Source organism: Ictalurus punctatus, chromosome 21, assembly GCF_001660625.3.
Source record: "Ictalurus punctatus breed USDA103 chromosome 21, Coco_2.0, whole genome shotgun sequence".
NCBI classification, from domain to species: Eukaryota; Metazoa; Chordata; class Actinopteri; order Siluriformes; family Ictaluridae; genus Ictalurus; species Ictalurus punctatus.
The window spans coordinates 17,962,501-17,983,170 of NC_030436.2; the positions used below are offsets into that span (position 1 = coordinate 17,962,501).

The 20,670-nt window shown below is 44.5% G+C and overlaps 2 protein-coding genes across 4 annotated transcripts in view; one reads left to right on the forward strand and one right to left on the reverse strand.

The window, feature by feature from the left end:
- Positions 1 to 4,399, forward strand: part of slc25a26 (solute carrier family 25 member 26) — a 47,617-nt gene extending 43,218 nt beyond the window's left edge. The window contains exon 9 of one of the 2 annotated variants that reach the window (XM_053673880.1): positions 3,996 to 4,399. In XM_053673880.1, the coding sequence (XP_053529855.1) occupies positions 3,996 to 4,127 (132 nt within the window). In that variant the 3' untranslated portion in view covers positions 4,128 to 4,399. 2 annotated transcript variants of the gene reach the window in all.
- Positions 4,400 to 7,302: 2,903 nt separating this feature from the next.
- lrig1 (leucine-rich repeats and immunoglobulin-like domains 1) overlaps positions 7,303 to 20,670 on the reverse strand; it is a 44,939-nt gene continuing 31,571 nt past the window's right edge. For both annotated transcript variants that reach the window (XM_047149560.2, XM_053673901.1), the window contains exons 9-18: positions 20,032 to 20,112; positions 15,795 to 15,866; positions 15,301 to 15,372; positions 14,954 to 15,117; positions 14,124 to 14,447; positions 13,049 to 13,330; positions 11,093 to 11,527; positions 10,875 to 11,006; positions 10,378 to 10,617; positions 7,303 to 9,448 (exon numbers count right to left, since the gene is read on the reverse strand). In XM_047149560.2, the coding sequence (XP_047005516.2) occupies positions 9,276 to 9,448; positions 10,378 to 10,617; positions 10,875 to 11,006; positions 11,093 to 11,527; positions 13,049 to 13,330; positions 14,124 to 14,447; positions 14,954 to 15,117; positions 15,301 to 15,372; positions 15,795 to 15,866; positions 20,032 to 20,112 (1,975 nt within the window). In that variant the 3' untranslated portion in view covers positions 7,303 to 9,275. The remainder of the gene's footprint in view (positions 9,449 to 10,377; positions 10,618 to 10,874; positions 11,007 to 11,092; positions 11,528 to 13,048; positions 13,331 to 14,123; positions 14,448 to 14,953; positions 15,118 to 15,300; positions 15,373 to 15,794; positions 15,867 to 20,031; positions 20,113 to 20,670) is intronic.

Consider the following 20,670-nt stretch of genomic DNA (forward strand, 5'->3'; position numbering starts at 1 on the left):
TGTGGAAATGTCCCTGTTGGCTTCCATCTGAACCAGGGCCTCTCTATTCGAAATGAGAACCTTTCACTCTTCCTTAGAAGAGCGAAAGGATTCTGTCCTTGACTTGATCTATAGCCGATGGAGCCGACGAGTAAAAGATGAAAGAATTTCAAACGTTTTTTTCCCCCTGTAATACTGATGTATATACACAAACTCTGGAAAAACTTGAACAGTGACAGAGGAAAAATGGCTTAGGCAGATACTCAGTGGAAGAGCGCAGGCCCTCCTGCAGCTGAGTGCCTTGTACAAATTGACCAGCTTCAAAGCTGTAATTATGATAATGGCTCCATTTGCAGTCGAGTCAAGCCAGAAAGTGCTTCCATATGTTTAGCCCCGCCCCCTAGGGCTCCGGGTCGAGCTCCTGACTGCGCGATCCAAAACTCGTGGACTGTGCACTGCATAAACTCGTATTTTCCCAGGATTTGAAATGTCGTGCCGTCGCTATTACTCGGTCGTCCGATCCGCTACTCTCAGCGCTAGGCATGCTGGGATGTCCCCTTGAACGAAAGTTTAGTCACCTTGAGTTAATACAAGGCAAGCTGGGATGACTCGGTAGTAATACACATGATATTACGTACGTCCCTGTGCATCACTTTGTCAAATTTGCATCCACCTTGCACGATTAAGATCTCACGAGGTTCGTATCATGCATCGCTCTAGGGCACCATATGTTTCACAGTACCCGTAATTGTCAAAAGATTTGCCAGACGATGCAGTCTTAAACACGTCAAAAAGAATTACGGTTCACCTAGACGTCCCAAGCCGACGCAGCGTTGACATTTTACAGTGTATAAGATCAGTGTGCGGTTGATGCTGAGAGGTAATTACAGTGTAACTGTTTAGAAGGAGTCTTCTCTGTAGCATTTACCACATCTGAGGTCGATGTCGATGATGGTTTTTGTCTGGTTTCCACTGTCATTTTGTCACTGCCTTTACGTTGTCAGGATAAAAGACTCTACACACTCCTCTCGCACAGAACTGGAAGGTATATCATTTAAAGGCAGCCATTTCCTTGTTTTGGAAAAATATATGGATAAGCTATTGTCAAACTAAGACCGATGACACTAACGTTCTGGAAAGAGGAATGGGAACGAAACATGTGATAGCCACGTGCTTTCATGACCTTAACCACTGTCAACGGTACATCTTTTCTACTTTTAGTATCTATCTTTTACCTGGGAAGATGCACATGGTTAGGATTAGTGGTATGTCAGTACTCTAAGCCTTAATTATGCAGGGTTTTCCCTACCAATGGCTGCAGAGCTGCCATGCAAGGCGCTAGCTTGCCATCGGGAGCAACTTTAGGGTTCAGTGTCTCGCCCAAGGACACTTTGGCATGTGGAGTCACGTGGGCCGGGAATCGAACCGCAAACCCTACGATCAGTGGACGATCCGCTCTACCGCCTGAACCACGGCCGCTCAAAAAAACAGAGATGTGGCTTGATCTCAAACGGAAAGCTAAGCTGGCGACAGGAACGACTTTCCAATCAACAATCAGCGTTTGGACATGTGACTGGTGTATGATAGATTCTCATCACCAAGCTATTCAAATCAAACAGCTGATTGGATATTTCTCGGTACCGTCACTAGCGATAGCAGAGATAGCAAAGCAGAAGATATAACTAATGTTATAATACACCTAGAGAAATCGCTAACATAGCTATTCATGTACGGAAGTAAGTAACGTTACGTTACGAAGCTAGTTAGCTGACGTCAGATAACGATACCTCGGCTGAACTCATGTTGGCGTCTAACTTGGTTCGGTAGCTAAACAAAGTTGTGTTCACATTTAAAGTCTTTTTCGGATGGAAACCGCTGGGCAGATGTTTTCATATTAAAAAAACGCTGTTCCAGAACGCAGTAGAGAGCGTCCCAAAAGAAACTCGGGGGATTTTTGAAAACACGGTCTACCCCATAGGGTTATTATGTAAAACAGGTGCTTATATTTAAATGGGTCCTCATATACATTCATTAAATCTCAAACATGTTACTTGGTGCAGTGACCACCACCATGCCCCTGGAACCCGGACAGGCACCTAAGCCTGTTATGCACTTTTAAATGATTTTTAAAGGTATACTGTATTATAGATGATTGATTCACACTAAATGTACAGATGATGTACCCTTGATAGTATGACCCCAGTGACAAGGAAAACAAAAAACTGTTTGCTACCTTTATCTCTGAAAGTCCTAGCCCAAATTTCCCAAAAATGACAGTAATGTCTCGGTTTTCAATTTCGAAATATCTGAATGCCTCTTGTCTCAAGCCTCGGTCATGGCTCGGGTCAGGTCCAAGCCTCTATGGGAAACGCTGAGTAGTTATACAGTCATTAATATAGGTCCTGATTAGATATGCCAACTTATAACTGGATGTGATGACGTTGGTTTGAATCAGGGAACAGGTGCAGGAAATGTGAAAGTTGAGAACTCTGACTCACTTGACCTACTGCCAAGGAGCACAGAAATCAAATGAAAGGGCATGTCTAATAATAATAATAATAATAATTAATGGAGAATTATACATTTCCTCAATATGGCTGACTGGTCATATGTTCCCTACAATCCTGCGTGACATCATGTTCTTTCATTTGACACGAAGTTTGAGTCAAGGGGTCTTTTGCTGTCATCATGGGCTACTTGGAATCCGTGTCTTTCCACTTGGCGGGAAGTTTTCACATGCTATCTGACCTGCTGGTATTAGTTTGAGGTTAATTTTCCAGAGGGCTTCTATAGTTTCCATTTCACCTCCACAGACTCAAAAGGCAAGTCCTCGCCTAGACAGCTTGTAGCTCCTACACATCTAACCCCCTCGCTAATTTATTCCAAGATGTTTGCTAATAAGCCGACGCACGCTCTTTGAAGGCTTTGCGAACACATGGTCCTGACAGACGCGTGCAGGATTCTCCGAATAGCTGGAATAGTTGAGAGATAGCTGCCGTTCTTGGCACCTTGTACAGCTTTACAGTTGACAAAACCGATGTATTAATGGGCGCGCCAGGGTCACTCGTGACCCTTGTTCTAAATCGAGGCTCATAAACTGCCTCGTGCCCTGCTTTCTGACCTTGCTCATCCACCCCCCGACAGGTGTTTCCAGCTCTCGGGGCCCAAAGCACACGTTTTCAGTCAGGCTTGTGGACGAGATCTGTGGAAAAGATCTGAAAAGGTTTAACTGTACAGAGATAAAGAGAGACAGACGGGGATACCGAGGAGGAGAAAGACAGTGTGTGTCAGAGAGAGAGAGAGGCGGGGGCGGCTGCATGCTTGAGGGACGTGTGTGAATGTCATCTAGCTATCCGTCATGTGGAGAGGCCCTGAGGACCAGTGCTAATACCAAAAGCAGCTGCGTGGAAAAGAGCCCCGAGGGGGGACGGACGCACTTTCATGGCCTGCTGCATCCTCCAAAATCAACGGTGTACATTCCTCCCTGATCAACCTATGAGCTTCAAAAAAAAACCCCCAAAAACCCCCAGCCACTGGCAGCCACCTCTTACAAAACATGTCCAATGTACAAGGAGCAAGTCCATTCATGTTATCATGGTCAAGAAATGAGTAACTGACTGGTTCTTGCCCCCCAAGAGAAACCATTACCTTTAAACGATTCATTCAGGTGCAGGTAGTGTCGATGCGTCAAAGCTACAGGGTCACCATCTGTGTAATGTTTCGCATATTCTCCCTGTGGGTTTCTTCCGGGTTCTCGGGCTTCCTACCTCTCAAAAGCATACTGGAAGATGCCGTGGCAATCGCCCCTAGGTGTGAATACATGTTGACTGGGTGTATTCCCGTCTCACGCGATAGGCTCCGGATCCACCCCGACCCCGACCCAGAATAAAGCAGTTACAGAAGAGTAATGAATGAACAAATGATTAGTTCCACACTACTTGACGTCTCGAGGAAGATATAATATCATTTATCATGGCCTCGACTTTCTTCATCTTTCCTTTCCAACTCCTCCGCAGGCTCTTCGCCGGCAGCATCCCCAGGATGACCTTCATCAGCGTGGGCGGGTTCATCTTCCTCGGAGCTTACGAGAAAGTGCGCCGCATGCTCCTACAGGACTTTTGACCCTGATGTCGGCCATAAGTAAATGACCCATAAATCTACCAGCTTGGGGGAAGGTTAAAGGTCTTGTACAGGGGTGCTGGCACACCTGGCACTCGAGGACTCGCCAGTGGATCATAGTACACTGGAATTTGCCTTCCTGACTATCGGTGCACAGCATATTGATTTGAACTACCCAGGTCCCAGGTATTTTACAGCGTGATTGTTTTTCAGACAGCGCTGCTGATCATGTTTGGCCTGGAAATGTGCTGGTGCTGCACATATTAAGAGCTATTAAAAGTGTTCTATTAAAGATGTTCAAGCTTGTGATTATTATTATTTATTTATTTATTTATTTATTTATTTGAGTATGCTATGACTGCACTACAGCTGTAATCTACACCTAGAAGGCTGCATTCAGGTCACATTGATTATATTTTTAAACTTGTTTATCATCCAGAATCCGAAGTTTCCGACTCGTAAATGTGACTGTGCGGAGTGTCCCAGAGCAACTGGTAGCTCCTAGCTCCCGATAGCATCCGAGTGCAACATTAGCTACGTCAGAAACATTTCTCAGCTCACTTATACCCATTTCGTTCTTAGATTTTCTAGAGTATTTAACTTGAACCCATTTCTTGAGGTTTATCCAAAATACCACGTTGTTTTGTTTTGGGTTTTTTTTTTTTTTTTCCATCACGCGATTGTTTAAGTATTACATCTTCGACATCTTAAAGACTTATGGGGTCCCGTATGTGGGGACCATATGAGTATGACGATATGAGTATGAGGATAGTTGTTTAAGCATTGGGGGGCCATTTTATAAAATGATTGACCTACTAGTAAAAGCACTAACGGGCTTTTGGACCAGTGCTAACAACGAAATCCTTATGTAGCAGGGTTGAATTGGATCCTCCAGTCCTGAAGAATCGTTATGGGCTGGAAAACCAACTCTCCTGTAAGGTTTGGTGTGAAGGGTCAAATATAGCAGATAGTGAAGCTCACGTTTTTGGTCTAGACTTGTCTAGATTGTCTGCTTATTAGCCGTGAACATAAAGACGAGTGATTTCCAGGAGTGTTTTACGAGAGTATCAGTTAAAAAAATATACATACGAGTAGCATGCTGCAGCTCGAGGGTGTTTCGATAGCTTTATGAGGTTGAAGAACACGAGCATGGAAACCAAGAAGAGAAACTGACAGGTGAGTCCACAGGTGTGAATGTCAGAGAAGAATTTAATCAAAGCAAGCCATTGGAGTCATGTTGTAATATGAAATATTATATTTTTAGCCTGTCAAATCCTGAGAGCAGTGGATTTTTCTCCCTCCCGTCTGGAAGGAAACTAACGAGCGGCATTAATTCTTCCAGCTGTGTACGATAATTACGCGGTACAGGAGCCGTACGTCCCTCCATGTCTAAAGTGTCACGACTTGGTAAGTGTGTTCATATTAAAAACGATTCGAGCGTGCAAAATAAATAGGAAAAACCGATAATAATGCAAACATTTGCCAACCTGAATTATCAACAGCCGTGGCAGACTTTAGTGGCATTACGTGTTTGATCATAGCTCTTTCTAGCAAACAGAAACGTTCAAGAAGTGTATCTACACACACATTAGTTCAGTTTAAACATTGACTAAGGTTAAATCCTGATAGAGAGCAAATGTTCTCATTGCAACGGAACTAAGATCATGCTTAATGTTTGCTGATGGAAAAGCTCCACGACTTGAACTTGAAACAGAAAGGAACCTAAGCAGCTGAGGCTTAAGAACCTTGGCTTGTCCTTGTGGTCATGAGGACACCTTCACTTCTGGGCTTCCACTGCCTTTCATGGTCATTTTCGAGACTACATTTTACACCCGGTCTTAAATTTTAACCGCGTGTCTCCGGCGAGCCATTACACATTTTTAGAAAGGTGTATAACAATTTATTTTTTTAAATTCACGCCGTAATGCATGCCACTTTCTTAATGATACGAAGCGTGTGTGTGTTATGGCCGTAATGCATTTGGAAGGATATTCGTTGTCGGGTGTGGATCAGAGGGTCTGTTTATATTAAATTGTACTAGTAAATTATACTACTAAAATGTCTTCTGAAGTGGTCGGCATTATTGTTTTATACGACAGTTAGTTCCGTATCGACTGATCTGATCGGTCGGGTGGCGTTCAAGGAAGGTTGTGCGCAAAGAAAGATGGGAAGGGAAGCCAGTGTCACCAGATGCACAAATTACACTGTGATGCACTATATGTTCTGACCTCAGAGCCAGTATTGACTTTTTTCAGCAATCTGTGCTACAGTAGCTCTTCTGTCGAATTGGACATCGATGAGGTTAATCGATGATCCTTGGGCGCCCAAGACTACCCACTGGTACAAGCCAGTAGATATTAACCACTGCATACCGGGAACACCCCACAAGACCTGCCGTTTTATTTCCTTCTTCCAACACATCAACTTCAAGGACTGACTATCCACTTGCTGTTTAATACGGTACGTCCTACGCCTTGACAGGTACCACTGTAATGAGACGATCGATGTTATTCACTTGTCACCTATCAGTGGTTTTTATCTTATGACGGTGCATTTCTTAGCGACCGATAATATCTGAATGCTTAATACTCCGTGTCGATTAGTTTTCCGTAACAGCAGCTTGACGGTAGTTCAGCTCCTTAACCAAGTTAAGCGAGTTCCTTGTTTATAGTAACGCGCTCATTTCATTCCAAGACGTTGTTGTTTCTGTAGTTTTCCACCATGGGAAAGTCTTCAGGAGTTGTGTTTTTTTTTTTTTTTTTTTTTTTAACGAAATGATGGAGGCCAGCGAGATGATTAAAGGCTGTACGTGATTAAAGCGAATCGTTTTTGCAGATCATTTCACACCGTTAAACGTCGCTATATTAAGATACAATGAAATAAATTTTTTTTTTTTTTAAATGGTTTGTGTTGCCAAATTGCTGTGGTATAAGAGGAATAAAACACTACAGGATGTGACGTTATTGGAAAACAAATCAGCCTCAGGGGCGTTAAGAGTAAGTCTGCTTCATCACACCATATTGTTGTTGATTTACCTTCTCCAGAAGTTTTATTCCTTACCAAGTGTTTTAATAAAAAGTTTAATCTTTTAGCAAATTCCCATTGCATATGCTGTATTTCAATTTTTTTACAAATTTTATTTTATTTTTTTCAGTATTATTAAACGTGATGGAGTGAACAGCGACACAACTCGGACTACGAAAGTCAAAGAGCAAGAACGTGATTTTAATAGACATGTCGACTTGCCCACACGTCAACATTCTCAGCATTGCAAATGTACAGCCGTTTGAGTTCATTTCAATAAATTAATCTGAAAGGAAGGTGAAGAAGTCCGTTACGCCACACGAGCTATGGAAATTAGCAGGTAACTAAAAAAAAAAAAAAAAAAAAAAAAACCTTGTTCGTATTTCTGACAGGAATATGAAGCCAAGACCTTTCTCCGAGTTAGCCGGTTAGCTCAAATCTAGGTTTTGTAAACCAGTTAGTTGGGTAACAGACTGACAGAACTGCTGTAACGTAGCTAGTTAAAAGAACTGCTAGCTAACTCCTAAAGAAAAAAAAAAATTCCCTCAGTTTGGTTTCTGTGGGGGGAAAAAAAAACCTCAAGACAGATTTGAGTTATTTGCTTAGTACCTATTATTTGGTTTAAAGTGGCTAGAGTTAGCATTAGCTAATGAGGCGTTTAGTAACGTTGACGTAGCATTATCTAATGGTGTTTACTGAAGATACTGGCCATTCCCTGTATGTAGACATTGAAAACTCCTGAACAGCAGCTAACACAGATAATGATGCCCTTTTCCTTGTGTAAGTACATTAAAAAAAAAAAAAATAAAATAAATAAAATAAAAAATCTTTCTCCCTTTAGTCACAGAAGGAAATTTCTAACAATGCTTTGTTGTCAGCACACGTTTTAGGTTTTGAAGTTGTCTTTTCTTCTGAGGTGACCACATTCACATCGCTTCCCTCAGTGGTGTTATAAAATGAGGTCAAATAAAAAATAAACCAGAACAGTACTGTTTATATGCACCACTGGCTAACTACTAGCATTTGGTACCTTTAGCAAATGGAAGAGCTGAATCTTGCCCCCACCCGAACCCCTATCCTGGATTTAAGGCTGTGCAAATGATGAAAATCACAGTTTTTAAGCTCCACGGTTAGTAGGTCTTGCCTGTGGAATTGTAAAATAGGCTGCTTAAGCCTTTCTGTTCGAGTTCAACATTTATTCTAGTGACGAAGCGTGAAAATTTCAACCTCCCTAGACGTATTTAAATCTTGAGAACGGTGTTGAATCTTCTTCCTCTTATTATTATAATAATAATAATTATTATTATTATTATTATTATCAACAAAGTGCTGATTCACCCGCCCTCGATCTTATCGTACCATACTGGGCCTCTAAATGGTTTCTTTCATTCAAGACCGGCAGATATGAACCGTATCATAAGGCAAGGCTTGTAGCTGGAGATTGTAGTGTTTTATCTCAGTTTCAAGTGCAGGGAAATGTTTCCATTTCACGACAGAGAAGAGTCTCGTCCCGAGAGACGGGCGACGGACTCGCAGATTCTTTGTTCATGCTGTAAGGCACCAGGCTGGGAGGTTTATAAAAAGAGAGGAAAAATAGCATCACTCTGATCGGACCATGCACAGAATAGATTCAAATACTCTTCTGTAAAAGTTATCTAATAATAATAATATAGATATAGATATAGATTATATATATATATATATATATATATATATATATATATATATATATATATATATATATATATATATATATATATATATATATATGAAAACTCTTATGTACAATTTAAAGTCCAACATTATAGCACTCTGTCGTATCATACAATATTCCCTACATTAACATGCTTCAAATGCAAGTCACGTATATCCTTTTTTTTTGTTTGTTTGTTTTTTTTTTGCAGCGGTGAACGAAGCCTCCCTGAGGAGGATTTAAACACCATGTACAGGTGTAACGCTCGGACCGGGACACCGATGGCCCCCCCGTTCAAGCTTCGCCTTCAAACCCGGACGCCTAGACTCTGCGATCAGACGCTGGACGAGCTCCACATGCGCCCCTCGGTGTGAGGTAGCAGTTCACAGTGCAAACAGGATACAAAGAAAATAGCAATTCGCAAAAACGAAAAAGTCTTCGCTTGGTATTCCACGAGGCGCTAGTCACTAGCCCGCCTGAGGGGGGCGGTCTCGCTCGAGTGTGTGTGCCCGTTGGGTAATAGAGTCTTTGTGAACTCAGAGTCCGTGCAGGTGGAGTGAACGGAGGTCGGCTTTACCGGCCGACGGTGGCTCTCGCTCGGAGACGGCGTTCCCGTCCTGCTCGACGGAGATCCTGAGACGAGGGAAAGAAAGAAAGAAAAAAAAAAAAGCATTCAGTTGAATAATTCTAGCATGTTGTAGGCTAATCTGTAATCTATGTTTAGAGTAATCAGTAATCTATTTGCAAAGAGTTCATTCTGGAGTTAAAGCGCCAAGCAATCTAAATCCACGACTGCTTTATAATTGGGTTAATCTCGTCTTTGTGGGCGCAATGCAATCAACGACTAATTTGTAATTAACGAATGGCTTCGTTTCTACCAGAGTCTCTGTCCCTTTGGAAATAAAGTCGGCAGTCCTACACTGACCGGTCACGTGACTGTCGCTAGTTCCTCCAACCTTTATACCAAGACGTCTCTGAGTCTTAGCAACCTAGCCAGCCAAAGCCTGACCTGACAAGCGTACACTACTATGATCATTTTACAATATTCTATGCTAGTACATGTCGTATTGAACAACCCTGCTTCTCCTCGAGTGGCTGAGGGATTCGTCTCATGTATTTAAGTATAACGCCACGTCTGGTCTTGAGCTGCAAATGTAGCTTGTATTTAATGTTTTGTTTGATATAACACTGAGATATGCTCAAATTAACGCTAATACGACATAAAACATTCCGCACCTATTCAAATTCTATACCAGAGAGTTTAAATTACATTCTAACGCTGTCTTTTACACTCTCGCCTGTTCCCTTGTTCGGCCCTGAGGCGATGGAATGTTCTGCGCGCACCCTCTGTGTTAATAAAACCAAGCCAAACTAAATCATTCCACCCATCTGATGACAGGACAGAGGGTTCCTTCATCAGGCGATGATGGACGGCGAGCATTTCGCTTGATTTAGGAGCCGTGGGCGGAGCGCGATGAATCAAACACTCCGTAAAAGTGTGACACGTGGATATTGGGCAACGCAGCTCTAGCGCTCGTTTTTCTCCGCCCGCCCGCCCTCACCTTTTGTATCGCAGTGTTTCCTGTACAACGTCGGCGTCACCTCCTTCCTGACTCCGTTCGGCGTTCCATTACAGTGCCCCTCAGCCGTCTTATGGCTAGTGAAGGTCGATGGAGGCTGCATCTGCTGGTACTCCATTCCTGAAGGAGGCGTAATGCCTTGGCAGAGGAAGGCTGATGGCCTGGAGTAACTGCTACTGTTTTCCATGCACTCAGTACACAAGACTGGAACATCAAAACCTCCTGAAAGGTGAAGGAAGGAAGTGATGAGTTCATGTCCGTATTCTTTCGTATTATGTATTTGGGCTGGTTTTGAACTTTGTACTACTGCCGGCGAACCGTCTGTAATTTAGACCTTAAATGAAACCTCTAGGCAGTGGAGAGAGATTTAAGGGTGGTGCATACTCCCTGTAAGTAAGCGCCCCCCACCCACAGACTTGCGCTGCCATAGATCTGAGGACCGCTGCATTACATGGTGACGTGCCATAAAGAAGGTTTACCGTTGCTGTGTGTGTGGCCGCTTGGTTGGGACCCTCCGCTTGATTCTACTCGTATGCACACGTCCTGCCTCTCAGACAGCGTCCCCTGCGAGGACAGGTAGCTTGGGACATCGGGAGGAACGATGGTCTCGTCTGGAGGAAACGACAAGGGGGGGAAAAAAACGTTCGAGAAACGTCGCGAAGAATTTAAACGTGTGGTGCGGTGTTGTGCCACACACCCGTGTTGACGCTGCACTCCTCGCTCTTCTTCCTCGTCTGGTAGATGATGCACACCCACACTAAAGAAGTCGCGACGACACTCGTCACCACGGCAATCACGACGATGCCTATGGTGACCGCTCCAGGGCTGGTGTTCACGTGGCAGTTGGCACCGGGACGCTGGATCACGGTCAGGCTGCACTGGGCACGCTCGGTGCCCAGAGGGTTGGACATGACACAAGTGTAGCGGCCGGCGTCCTCCGGCGTGGTGCTGCTGATCACCAGAAGCTGGTTGGCGTGGGTAAAATGGTGGCGCTCGCTCGGCTGCAGCGGCTCGCCACCACGCAGCCAGGTGATGCGCGGAGGGGGGCTACCCACGGCCTTACACTGCAGCGCCACCGCCTCACCCAGCACCACACTGCGGTCCTCCATCCCCTGGAGCAGGTGGGGCATTTCTGAGAGGGGGGGGGCACAGGGAGACAGGGTGAGATTTTTCATTCTGATCACAAATTGTACACGAATGTGAAACAAATTAAGAAGGGTGCTGAGTTTCATCAAGAATTTCAAAGTCATGGAAGGACTAAACAGTTTCCTAGAACTTCAACCCATAAACTAAAACTGACCCTGGTTCCTTGGATGGGAACGTAGCAGAAGATCCTGGATTCCTGGGTTGAAAAGATGTAGTGTGCCTACAAACTATGGCATTGTTTATACTGTGCTAAAACGTGTAAATGGAAACCCCGATACGCTACATTACCAGACCGATTGTTAAATAAATATACAGTTGTGGTTTATATTTGGAGAATCCCAGGAGATTCATGTCCAAAGAAAAGATCATTCAGAAATCATCCAAGCGTCGTATCTGATTTGGCTTTGTGTCTGAATGTAGCCTGCAGTTCCAGCAGGTAGTTTTGTAAGGCGGTGATTAGTTGGTGTGATCAACATCCGCTCTGTTACTGCAGAATCTGAGACTGTCTCTGCAGCGGTATTCAACAGCTGAACTCAGGCCTGAGGAAAGCTCTCATATCCCACTACTTAAGCCCTCTGTCCTGTGTCCCCCAGCCCCTCTGTGACATCCTCTCTGCCCTTTCACCTCTGACCCCAAAAACAAGGCCACAGCTGCACCAGCCTGACTACAACTGAAAACATTCTTTCATGCAGTGGAGTGGATCTGGGGTTCGCCAAATCCCAGCAGCTTTAGAAACGCAAAATGTCTTTCATTCTGAACGTCAAAACTAAACCCAATATGACTTTCTCTATGTGTCTAAAGTAAACCCAACAGGACTTTCTCTCAGTTTCCAAACTAAACCCAATATGACTTTCTCTTTAGTCTTTCAACTAAAGTCAAAAGGACTTTCTCTCAGTATTTATTACTAAACCCAGCAGGACTTTTTCCCACTAAACCCAAACAGAACTCTCAGTGTCTAAACTAAACCCAACAGAACTCTGTGTCTAAACTAAACCCAACAGAACCCTCAATGTCTAAACTAAACCCAACAGAACCCTCAGTGTCTAAACTAAACCCAACAGAACCCTCAGTGTCTAAACTAAACCCAACAGAACCCTCAGTGTCTAAACTAAACCCAACAGAACCCTCAATGTCTAAACTAAACCCAACAGAACTCTGTCTAAACTAAACCCAACAGAACTCTGTGACTAAACTAAACCCAACAGAACCCTCAATGTCTAAACTAAACCCAACAGAACCCTCAATGTCTAAACTAAACCCAACAGAACCCTCAGTGTCTAAACTAAACCCAACAGAACCCTCAGTGTCTAAACTAAACCCAACAGAACCCTCAGTGTCTAAACTAAACCCAACAGAACTCTGTGACTAAACTAAACCCAACAGAACTCTGTGACTAAACTAAACCCAACGGAACTCTGTGTCGAAACTAAACCCAGCAGCAACGTTTCTCAGTGTCGAAACTAAACCCAGCAGAACTCTCAGTGTTTAGATTAAGCCCAATTCTTACCCAGCACGGTGAGCGTGACGTTGGCGGAGATCATGCCTGCTGTATTTCTGGCTGTGCAGCTGTACACACCCATGTCCTCGGGCTTGACTTGCATTATGAAGAACACATCATCGTCGGGCATCACCTCCATGCGCCGCTCGCGGGCTGCCGGGAAATCCGTGCCACCGTCTTTCTGCCAAGCAACCTGCGGAGGCGGATAACCTTTTGCCGCACACTCCAGACGAGCCTTCGCGCCAGCCCGGATAGTGAGGTCACGTGGGGTCTTCACAAATGAAGGCAGCACTGTGTGTGTGTGTGTGTGTGTGTGTGTGTGTGTGTGTGTAGGGAAAAAAGCAGTGAATTAGCCATGGTCAAGTTTATTTCTGCATGAAACACCAACTAATTCGGTTGGATTTGGGAACGGGTTAGACACGAAACCATGAAATAAATCAATAAATAGAATAAAACCTCCCAAATACAATCGATTTGCATCTGCTGGACGGCTGATAGGCTGTGTAATAGAGTCACTGTCTGCACAGCATCGGCGCTAAATCAATTTGTTCCAAATGTGCTTGGACAGAGCGGTCAGGAAAGGGGGAAGGAGAAAGGACCACTAATCACATTTCTCTCCTGAAGCTGAGGAAGTCCCGGTCTGCTCCTTAATTTAGCAAATAAGTCCCGAACCCTAACACTATCGGGATGAAGTGATCTGAAACAGCAACATGTGGTAACACAAGCCTTCATTTAAAATAAATAAATAAATAAATAAATAAAATAAAAGCGCATTTATGTTTTGTTTTACTTTGGACCCTTTTCCACCCCCTTAACTACAGGAAAACTGGAATTGTGCTTTTTTTGGCCTCCTTGTGTGCTTTGAGGAAGCTGTTCATTAATCCGGTGGCTGATGTTTGGGCCAGTTCTTGGTTTAGAGTTCATGCTTATCGGGTTTGGTAAGTAAATTATCTCCCAGACATCACGGGTGTAAATTTAGTAGCTAACTCTGGAGCAATGTAAAGAGTATGAATGAAAAAAACGGGTAAAGCATATCATCGTGTCGAGCTACCACTGCTCCTTGAAGCGTAAAAACAAAACCTACCGCTGATGCTGAGGCGCGCCTTGTTGGAGTAGGTGGAGCCGAAGTGATTGGAGATGACGCACTGGTAGCGGCCCTCGTCCTCGAACTTGACGTCGCGCAGATGGAGGACGGTTGTGTACTCCATGATTCCTGCTCCGTCTCTGGAGGTGGAGTGGGCAAAGTTCTCCACGTGGGCGTGAGGCAGCGGCTCCTGGTCTTTCCTCCACGTGAAGGTCATGGGCGAGCTGCTGCTGCTTACCGCCATGCACGTTAAACGCACGTCTTTCCCTAACACACCGGCTGTGGGGGTGGGGTGAACCGTGATCTGAGGTTTGGGCAGGTCGTCTATGGGGAGGAAAAATACGCACGGTTGTTATTAACATTTTGGAAGGCATGGGCATACTGTATATGGTCGGGGTTCAAAGGTTTCATGGTCTTGTACATCGTATGTGAGTGCATAGTCCAAAACCGGTCAGTTTTATGGAATCTGTGTGCATGATTCAATAATTATTCAGGGGTAACGTTCTTCTTAAGCGATTATTAATAATAATTATTATAAGAGAAACTTCCAACATCATACGAGGATTTCTAAATGTTCATTTGAAGTCTACACAGTAACTTTTGAATAAACTTTCGCATTCTTTGGTGTAAACTTGAGCCGTACCCCTGCTTGTAAATACACAGGCTACATTCCTAACAATCAGTCCTATATTTCCGTGAACGTCAAGTCGTGTCCGATCAAAATCTCCTGTAGAGACTGGTCCAAACCCAAACCTAACACGCCCGATACAAGCAATTAAGTCCATCAGGACGGGAGTATGTAATATAACAGGACGTGTAATGACGCCCACCACAAACGAAGCTCTGTGCTGGAGCCTGGAAGATGCTGGTGCCCTTCAGGCTCTCGGGGTGTGCGCACGTGGCGTGGACGCCAGCCTGTAGCTCTCGTGCCACCGCCCACTCAGGAAACCAGTGCAGCTGGCAATCGCACAGGAAACTATCGCTCGAGATCTCGCTGGAGACACAAAGAGAGATTTTTTTTTTTTTTCCCAGAGAGACACTACGAGACTTGGAGAGAGTTAACACACGGGTTTTAAACAGTAACTGAAATTAGAGTTCGAAAAGAAATTGGAGTCAAAAGCATGCGAGTGTGTGCCTTTTTAAAAAAAAAAATATTTTGAATACGTCTGGGACTCACAGGATGTGGAGATTCTTCATACTGTTGAAGGCGTCTGGTAGAATGGAGAGGATGGCATTTCCGCCCAGGTTTCTGTTCAGACGCAAGAGAGACGATTTTGGAGCGTCCCCAACGTACACATGGTATATACACATTCTCTGTGTCTCGTATACGTACGTATGCCAGCTTGTATTTGTACAAACGTTTACTTTAGCCTAGGCAGAACGAGGCCAGTGTGTTTCACTAAGTCTATACTCTCAAACTGGTTCTCCAAGACTAAATTCCATTTCTTTGACAAAATGTTCTTCTTGCTAAGGGAGAAAAGGCTGAAGCTGGCTGGAGCGATATTCTGAGCAGCTGGCTCTGAGAAGAAAAAAAAAAAAAAAAAAAACAACCCCAGCAACAACCAATACAGCCTTGCTCTTCTCCTTTTACAAAGACGCTATTAAATTGCTAGCAGCCCTCTCAAGCATCTGTTTTTGGCAGAGTGCACCACTGCATTCTGGGATACTCACAGGTGCTCCAGGGCTTCCAGGCCTGAGAAGGCTTTCTTGGCCACTGACTTGATCCTGTTTCCGAACAGCGTCCTGCGTTTCCAAGAGATGAGAGAAGGATGGGACGAGGAAGAAAAAGGGGAAATATTTCATAAATGAAAGAAGATAGGGGGAGAGAAAGAGAGAGAAAGCACAATTAGTGGGGTTTTAGATCTGATAAGACATTGAGGTATTGGAAATTCAAACTGCGTAAGGAAGAGGATGAGAGATTGGGATTCCCACACAGCCCTTCAAAGCTCACTTTTATCTTTATTAGAATGTAGCAGTGATGACAGGGCAGGGGCAAACTCATGAAAAGAGGCTTCAGCGAGGGGACGAGTCGGAAGCTTATAGATTAATAAGCGGCCTTGTCATGGGCTGGCTATCAAACGCTGAACAAGCTTCTTGCGGCCTTCTAGGAAGTTAATCCCACTCGTTCTTCATACAAGGTTTTAGGACCCCCAGGAATTTGCTGCTTCCTGCTCAAGTTTGGTACCTGCTCATTGCTGATTGGTTTCTATTTCATTACACCTTCCTCAGCAATTGCTTGAAATTAGGATTCACTTGTCCATGGTGCACATTTTTGTCATTTTATGGTTGATGAAATTTAATAGCCATTGTCAACGAGCCTTTCTGTCAGTTGTGGGTTTTTGTGTGTGTGTGTGTGTGTGTGTGTGTGTGTGTGTGGTTTTTTTTTGCAGTAAACTGGCTAACCACCAGTCTGGCAAACACTTTTTCCTTGTTGAGTTGTAAAAATGACAGTCATCATTCAGGACGTTCACATGGACAACGATAATCCGATACGAACCCGATTAAGACGATACTCTGATTAAGAAACCAGCATGTAAACGACGATTATTGATTACCTTAATCCGATTAAAGTCATACTCGAAGTAAACACAAATGGAATTAAGGCGTGTGGAGGATTCCTGTTTTAGTCGCGTTATCGACGTGCGTTACAGACGTGTACACACCTTAATCACACTGTTAACGTCGTGTGAGAGTTTTCACCGCATTGTGCGACAGGACACGATCACGCACGGCAGCGCTCGACCGTCTGACGGCAAACGAGAGAGCACGGCCGCGTCCCAAACCGCGTACTTACCTGCTATATAGTAGGTGAAGTACGTGTATCTCAGCTACTATATAGGAGGCAAGTATGTGGTTTGGGACGCAGCCCACGGCTTCAAGCAGCCGTCTATCAGCACGTACGGCACGACTAATAATTAACTGCACTTGAAGCGTTCGTAAAATTAAAAATGAAACCCCCAAAACTGTATACGGTCCCATAACGAAGACTAACTGGTTGTTGATGCGCGAAATTCTGGAGGGACGTCGGACGGCGTGACGTGGGGACGTAATGACGTGTGCCGTCAATCGATCTATGTTCTATAACATGCAAAACAGGAGCATGAAAGGAATCTTCTGAAAGCGACTCATGTACACACCCTAATTAGAATAATTTATTCAGAATAAGGTCAATAATCACATTACTGCTGTCCGTGTAAACGTAGTCACTGTCACTGTTTCGGTCTTCTCTCCAGTTGCATCAACCCCAAGTTGGTCAAATAGAACTAAAACACCAAGTCACACTCGTTCCCCTTTAGACCAGTTCTTGCGCTTGAGTGTGCAGTAGAACAATCAGCAAGGATTGTTAACTGAGTACTAAGTAGTTAACTGGTGGTCTGGCTTCCACAATCTTGGCTCGGTGTATTCATTTGTTGTGTTGGCAGGTTGGATACTATTGTTTTGAATCCTGGTGACGCAAGCAGCGCAATCCTTACTTGGTCCCTCCTCTACACTGAGACTAAGGCGCCCTGTGATGTCTGTCAATGATGTATGTGACAGAGAGACAGGACCTGTCAGCTCCTGACAGAGAGAGAGAGAGAGAGCGAGAGAGGTAGAGACATCACCTTTTCTCATCTCCTTTGGCCACTAATCACCAGGGCAGCCACCCAGATTCTTTTGTGGCTTCATCCTAAACCCCCACGCTGAGCTTTAACTCGGTTTCTGCCTTGTCCTGAACATCTGTGCTGATATTTATTCATTCTACAGTCTCAACCTGAACTTCCACATTGAGCTTTACTTTTCACTGGCCTTGTCCTAGACCACAACACCGAACTTATCTTTTCTTACCTGGCCTAATCCTGAACCCCCATACTGAGCTTTGGCTTTACGATGGTGTTAGCTTGGCTGGGACCTTGCCCTAAACCTCTGCAGTGAGCTTTAACTGACCCTCCAGCCTCCTGTCTTTGCCTTAAAACAAAAGCTACACAAAGCTCTAGTAGACTATGTAGACAACCATGCTAATAAGCTTTCGTTTGTTCTTGGCTACTTTAGCATCCTTGATTCGAGCTTTATGGGTAATTAGCACCTAGTAAAATGCATGTCTGCACTGCCTGGAAAAGATATGGCATTATCTGCGGAACACGAAAAAACTAAAGGGACTGACTAAAATGAATTCTCCCTGTTCATTAGCATGTTATGAAAGCAGGGTTAATCTGCATCTAAACCTCAGGCGATCCACGCGTAATAAAAAGGGATTAAAAACGTGATCTGTCCGAAGGGAGATGAATGAACTCTATGAAAGAGCGAAAGAAAATAAAGGGACGGTGGGTATTTTCTCAGTCACATCAATGTGCAAGCAAGAACGACAGGAACAAAGCAACGGCAAAGAATCCGCTCGGTCGATAAAACTACACTACAGACCCGTCCACACATCTCATCCGCATGGCTCTATGGGAACGTCCACATGCACAAAGGAGGCGGAAAGTCCTTTGATGTTCCGTTCTGTCATCCTCGCTCTCGTTCCCAGGCCGGCTCAATGGCCTCTCCGGCAGAAACCAGTGACTGTAGTGGGATTTTGCCAGGGCTGCGCATCACCGGGATGAAAGGAGCAGGGCAGGGGGTCGAACATGGTGTTTGATGAGGCCAGATGCCCCTTCACCCTTCCATTTCACACCCTCAGGATTAATTGACACAACTGCAGGGCCCGACTAGGGGACCCGGGGGAGCTTGCTCAATTCACCACAGAAAGACTTCTTAGAAGTCTCTCCAATACTGTCCCTCTGATTCCACTCTTATTATGGAAACATTCTCATCCAGAGCATGGAGAGATCACAGTAGCTTCTGTAAGATCTTAAAGCATGGTTCCCCCAAGTGCAATCAACAGAAGAAAAGAATTGGGCAAAAAATTTCAGCCAACTTGAGGTTGAGCTTGAGGTGTAGCTTCTGGTCATGTGACTGCAGCATCTGTATGGCATGTGACAATAAGTTCAGAAAGAAAAGGGGCTTGGATATCACGTTGCTTGCTTGGCTGATTTGGTCAACCAGCTCAAATTACTGACGATACACTTCTTTGACAAACAGGTTTGTTATTGTCCCATGGGTACCAGACTTGAACAGAAAACTTTGGCATTGACCAATGGAAAAAAATCTATGTCTTGGTGCCCAAAGAGTGTGGTACTTTTGGAGAGTGGATAAAAGGCCCACAGGTCACCAATTTACCACAGAGAAGATGCTTAGAAGCTCAGCACAAGGAAGCCCTGTCCTAAAGACGTCAGTCAACACTCATAATCTTCAGATGTCCCTCAGATTCCACTCTTATGATCCAGGGATTGAAGAGATCCCAGAAGCATAGGACCTTCTAACGGACCTTTAGAAGCTGAGCCAACTGAACTGGGGAAGTTCTGGTTGATTTTCCACCAATTTGAGAAATGCTGGAACTTTAAGCTCTACATGGAACAACTGCTTGGATATCATGATGTTGCTTTGTCTAATCAGATGATTGGCCATCCAGCACAAATTGGCTGCAAGAAGTTTACCCAAATACCATTACTTCCTGTTGCTACCCGTTTTAAACAGGAACCTTTGGCACCGGATCTGTGATCAATAGAAAATGTTTCCTGGTGCTATAAGTAGTGGACAAATGTACGACGGTTTCTTAAGATGTCCCTTGCCTAGGGTCTGTCAGATTGAACTCTTACTGCTCAGACACTTGATGGTGTGGAACCACATCTGAAATCTCTCATGAAACAGATCCAATGCCTGTTCCATGGGACGTGCTCTTATTCAGTCTTGAACAACTGAGCCCGAACTAACATGGTGGTTGCTTGAGGCTCACCAGCATATGTTTGAGTTACTGGAAGAGATGAGGGATGGAGGGACAGAGCGAGTGGGAGAGGAGAGGACAGAAAAGAGGAAGGAAGAAAAAACTCACAGCTTCCGGAGTTTCTTCAGGCCTGCAAAGGCACCACTGGTGTCCTCGATTGTTCCAGAAATGTCATTGTGGTCAAGCTCCCTATAGACAGAGAGAGAGAAAGAAAGCGAGTGTGAAGTGAGATGGAGTAAAGTAGTCTTGGCCCTGTCTCAATACTCTTGGCAGGCATATGGTTGAGAGTCACAGGTTGCACACATACTCCCAGACACACACCTGGTCTGAAGAGCTCTCTCCCTCCCTATTCCCCAACCCCCCCCGGTCCAGTTCTTCAGTCTATCTCTCTCTCTCTCTGCCAGCCAAGTGCATTCTTTCCTTTGAGAATCATGAGGCTGCGGAAAACAGCCACGCACAGGCTAACGCATGCATAATGCATGACAGCTGAATGGAACTGACACACACACAAACACCCAGGCCTCAGAATCTTTCAGCACCATGAAGCCGTTGGCAAGTTCACGCCAGACAGAGTGAGCAAGCCACGACCACGCCGGCATCGGACTACAAGTTCCCTCGTCTGATTGCAACACTGCTCCAGCGATCACTTGCTACTGGAAACTCGCACCTCTTACTTTTCATTCAAACTTCATCTGTACGTATTTAAACAAAAGCGGAACAAATGCAGGAGGAAAAAAAATATTCCCT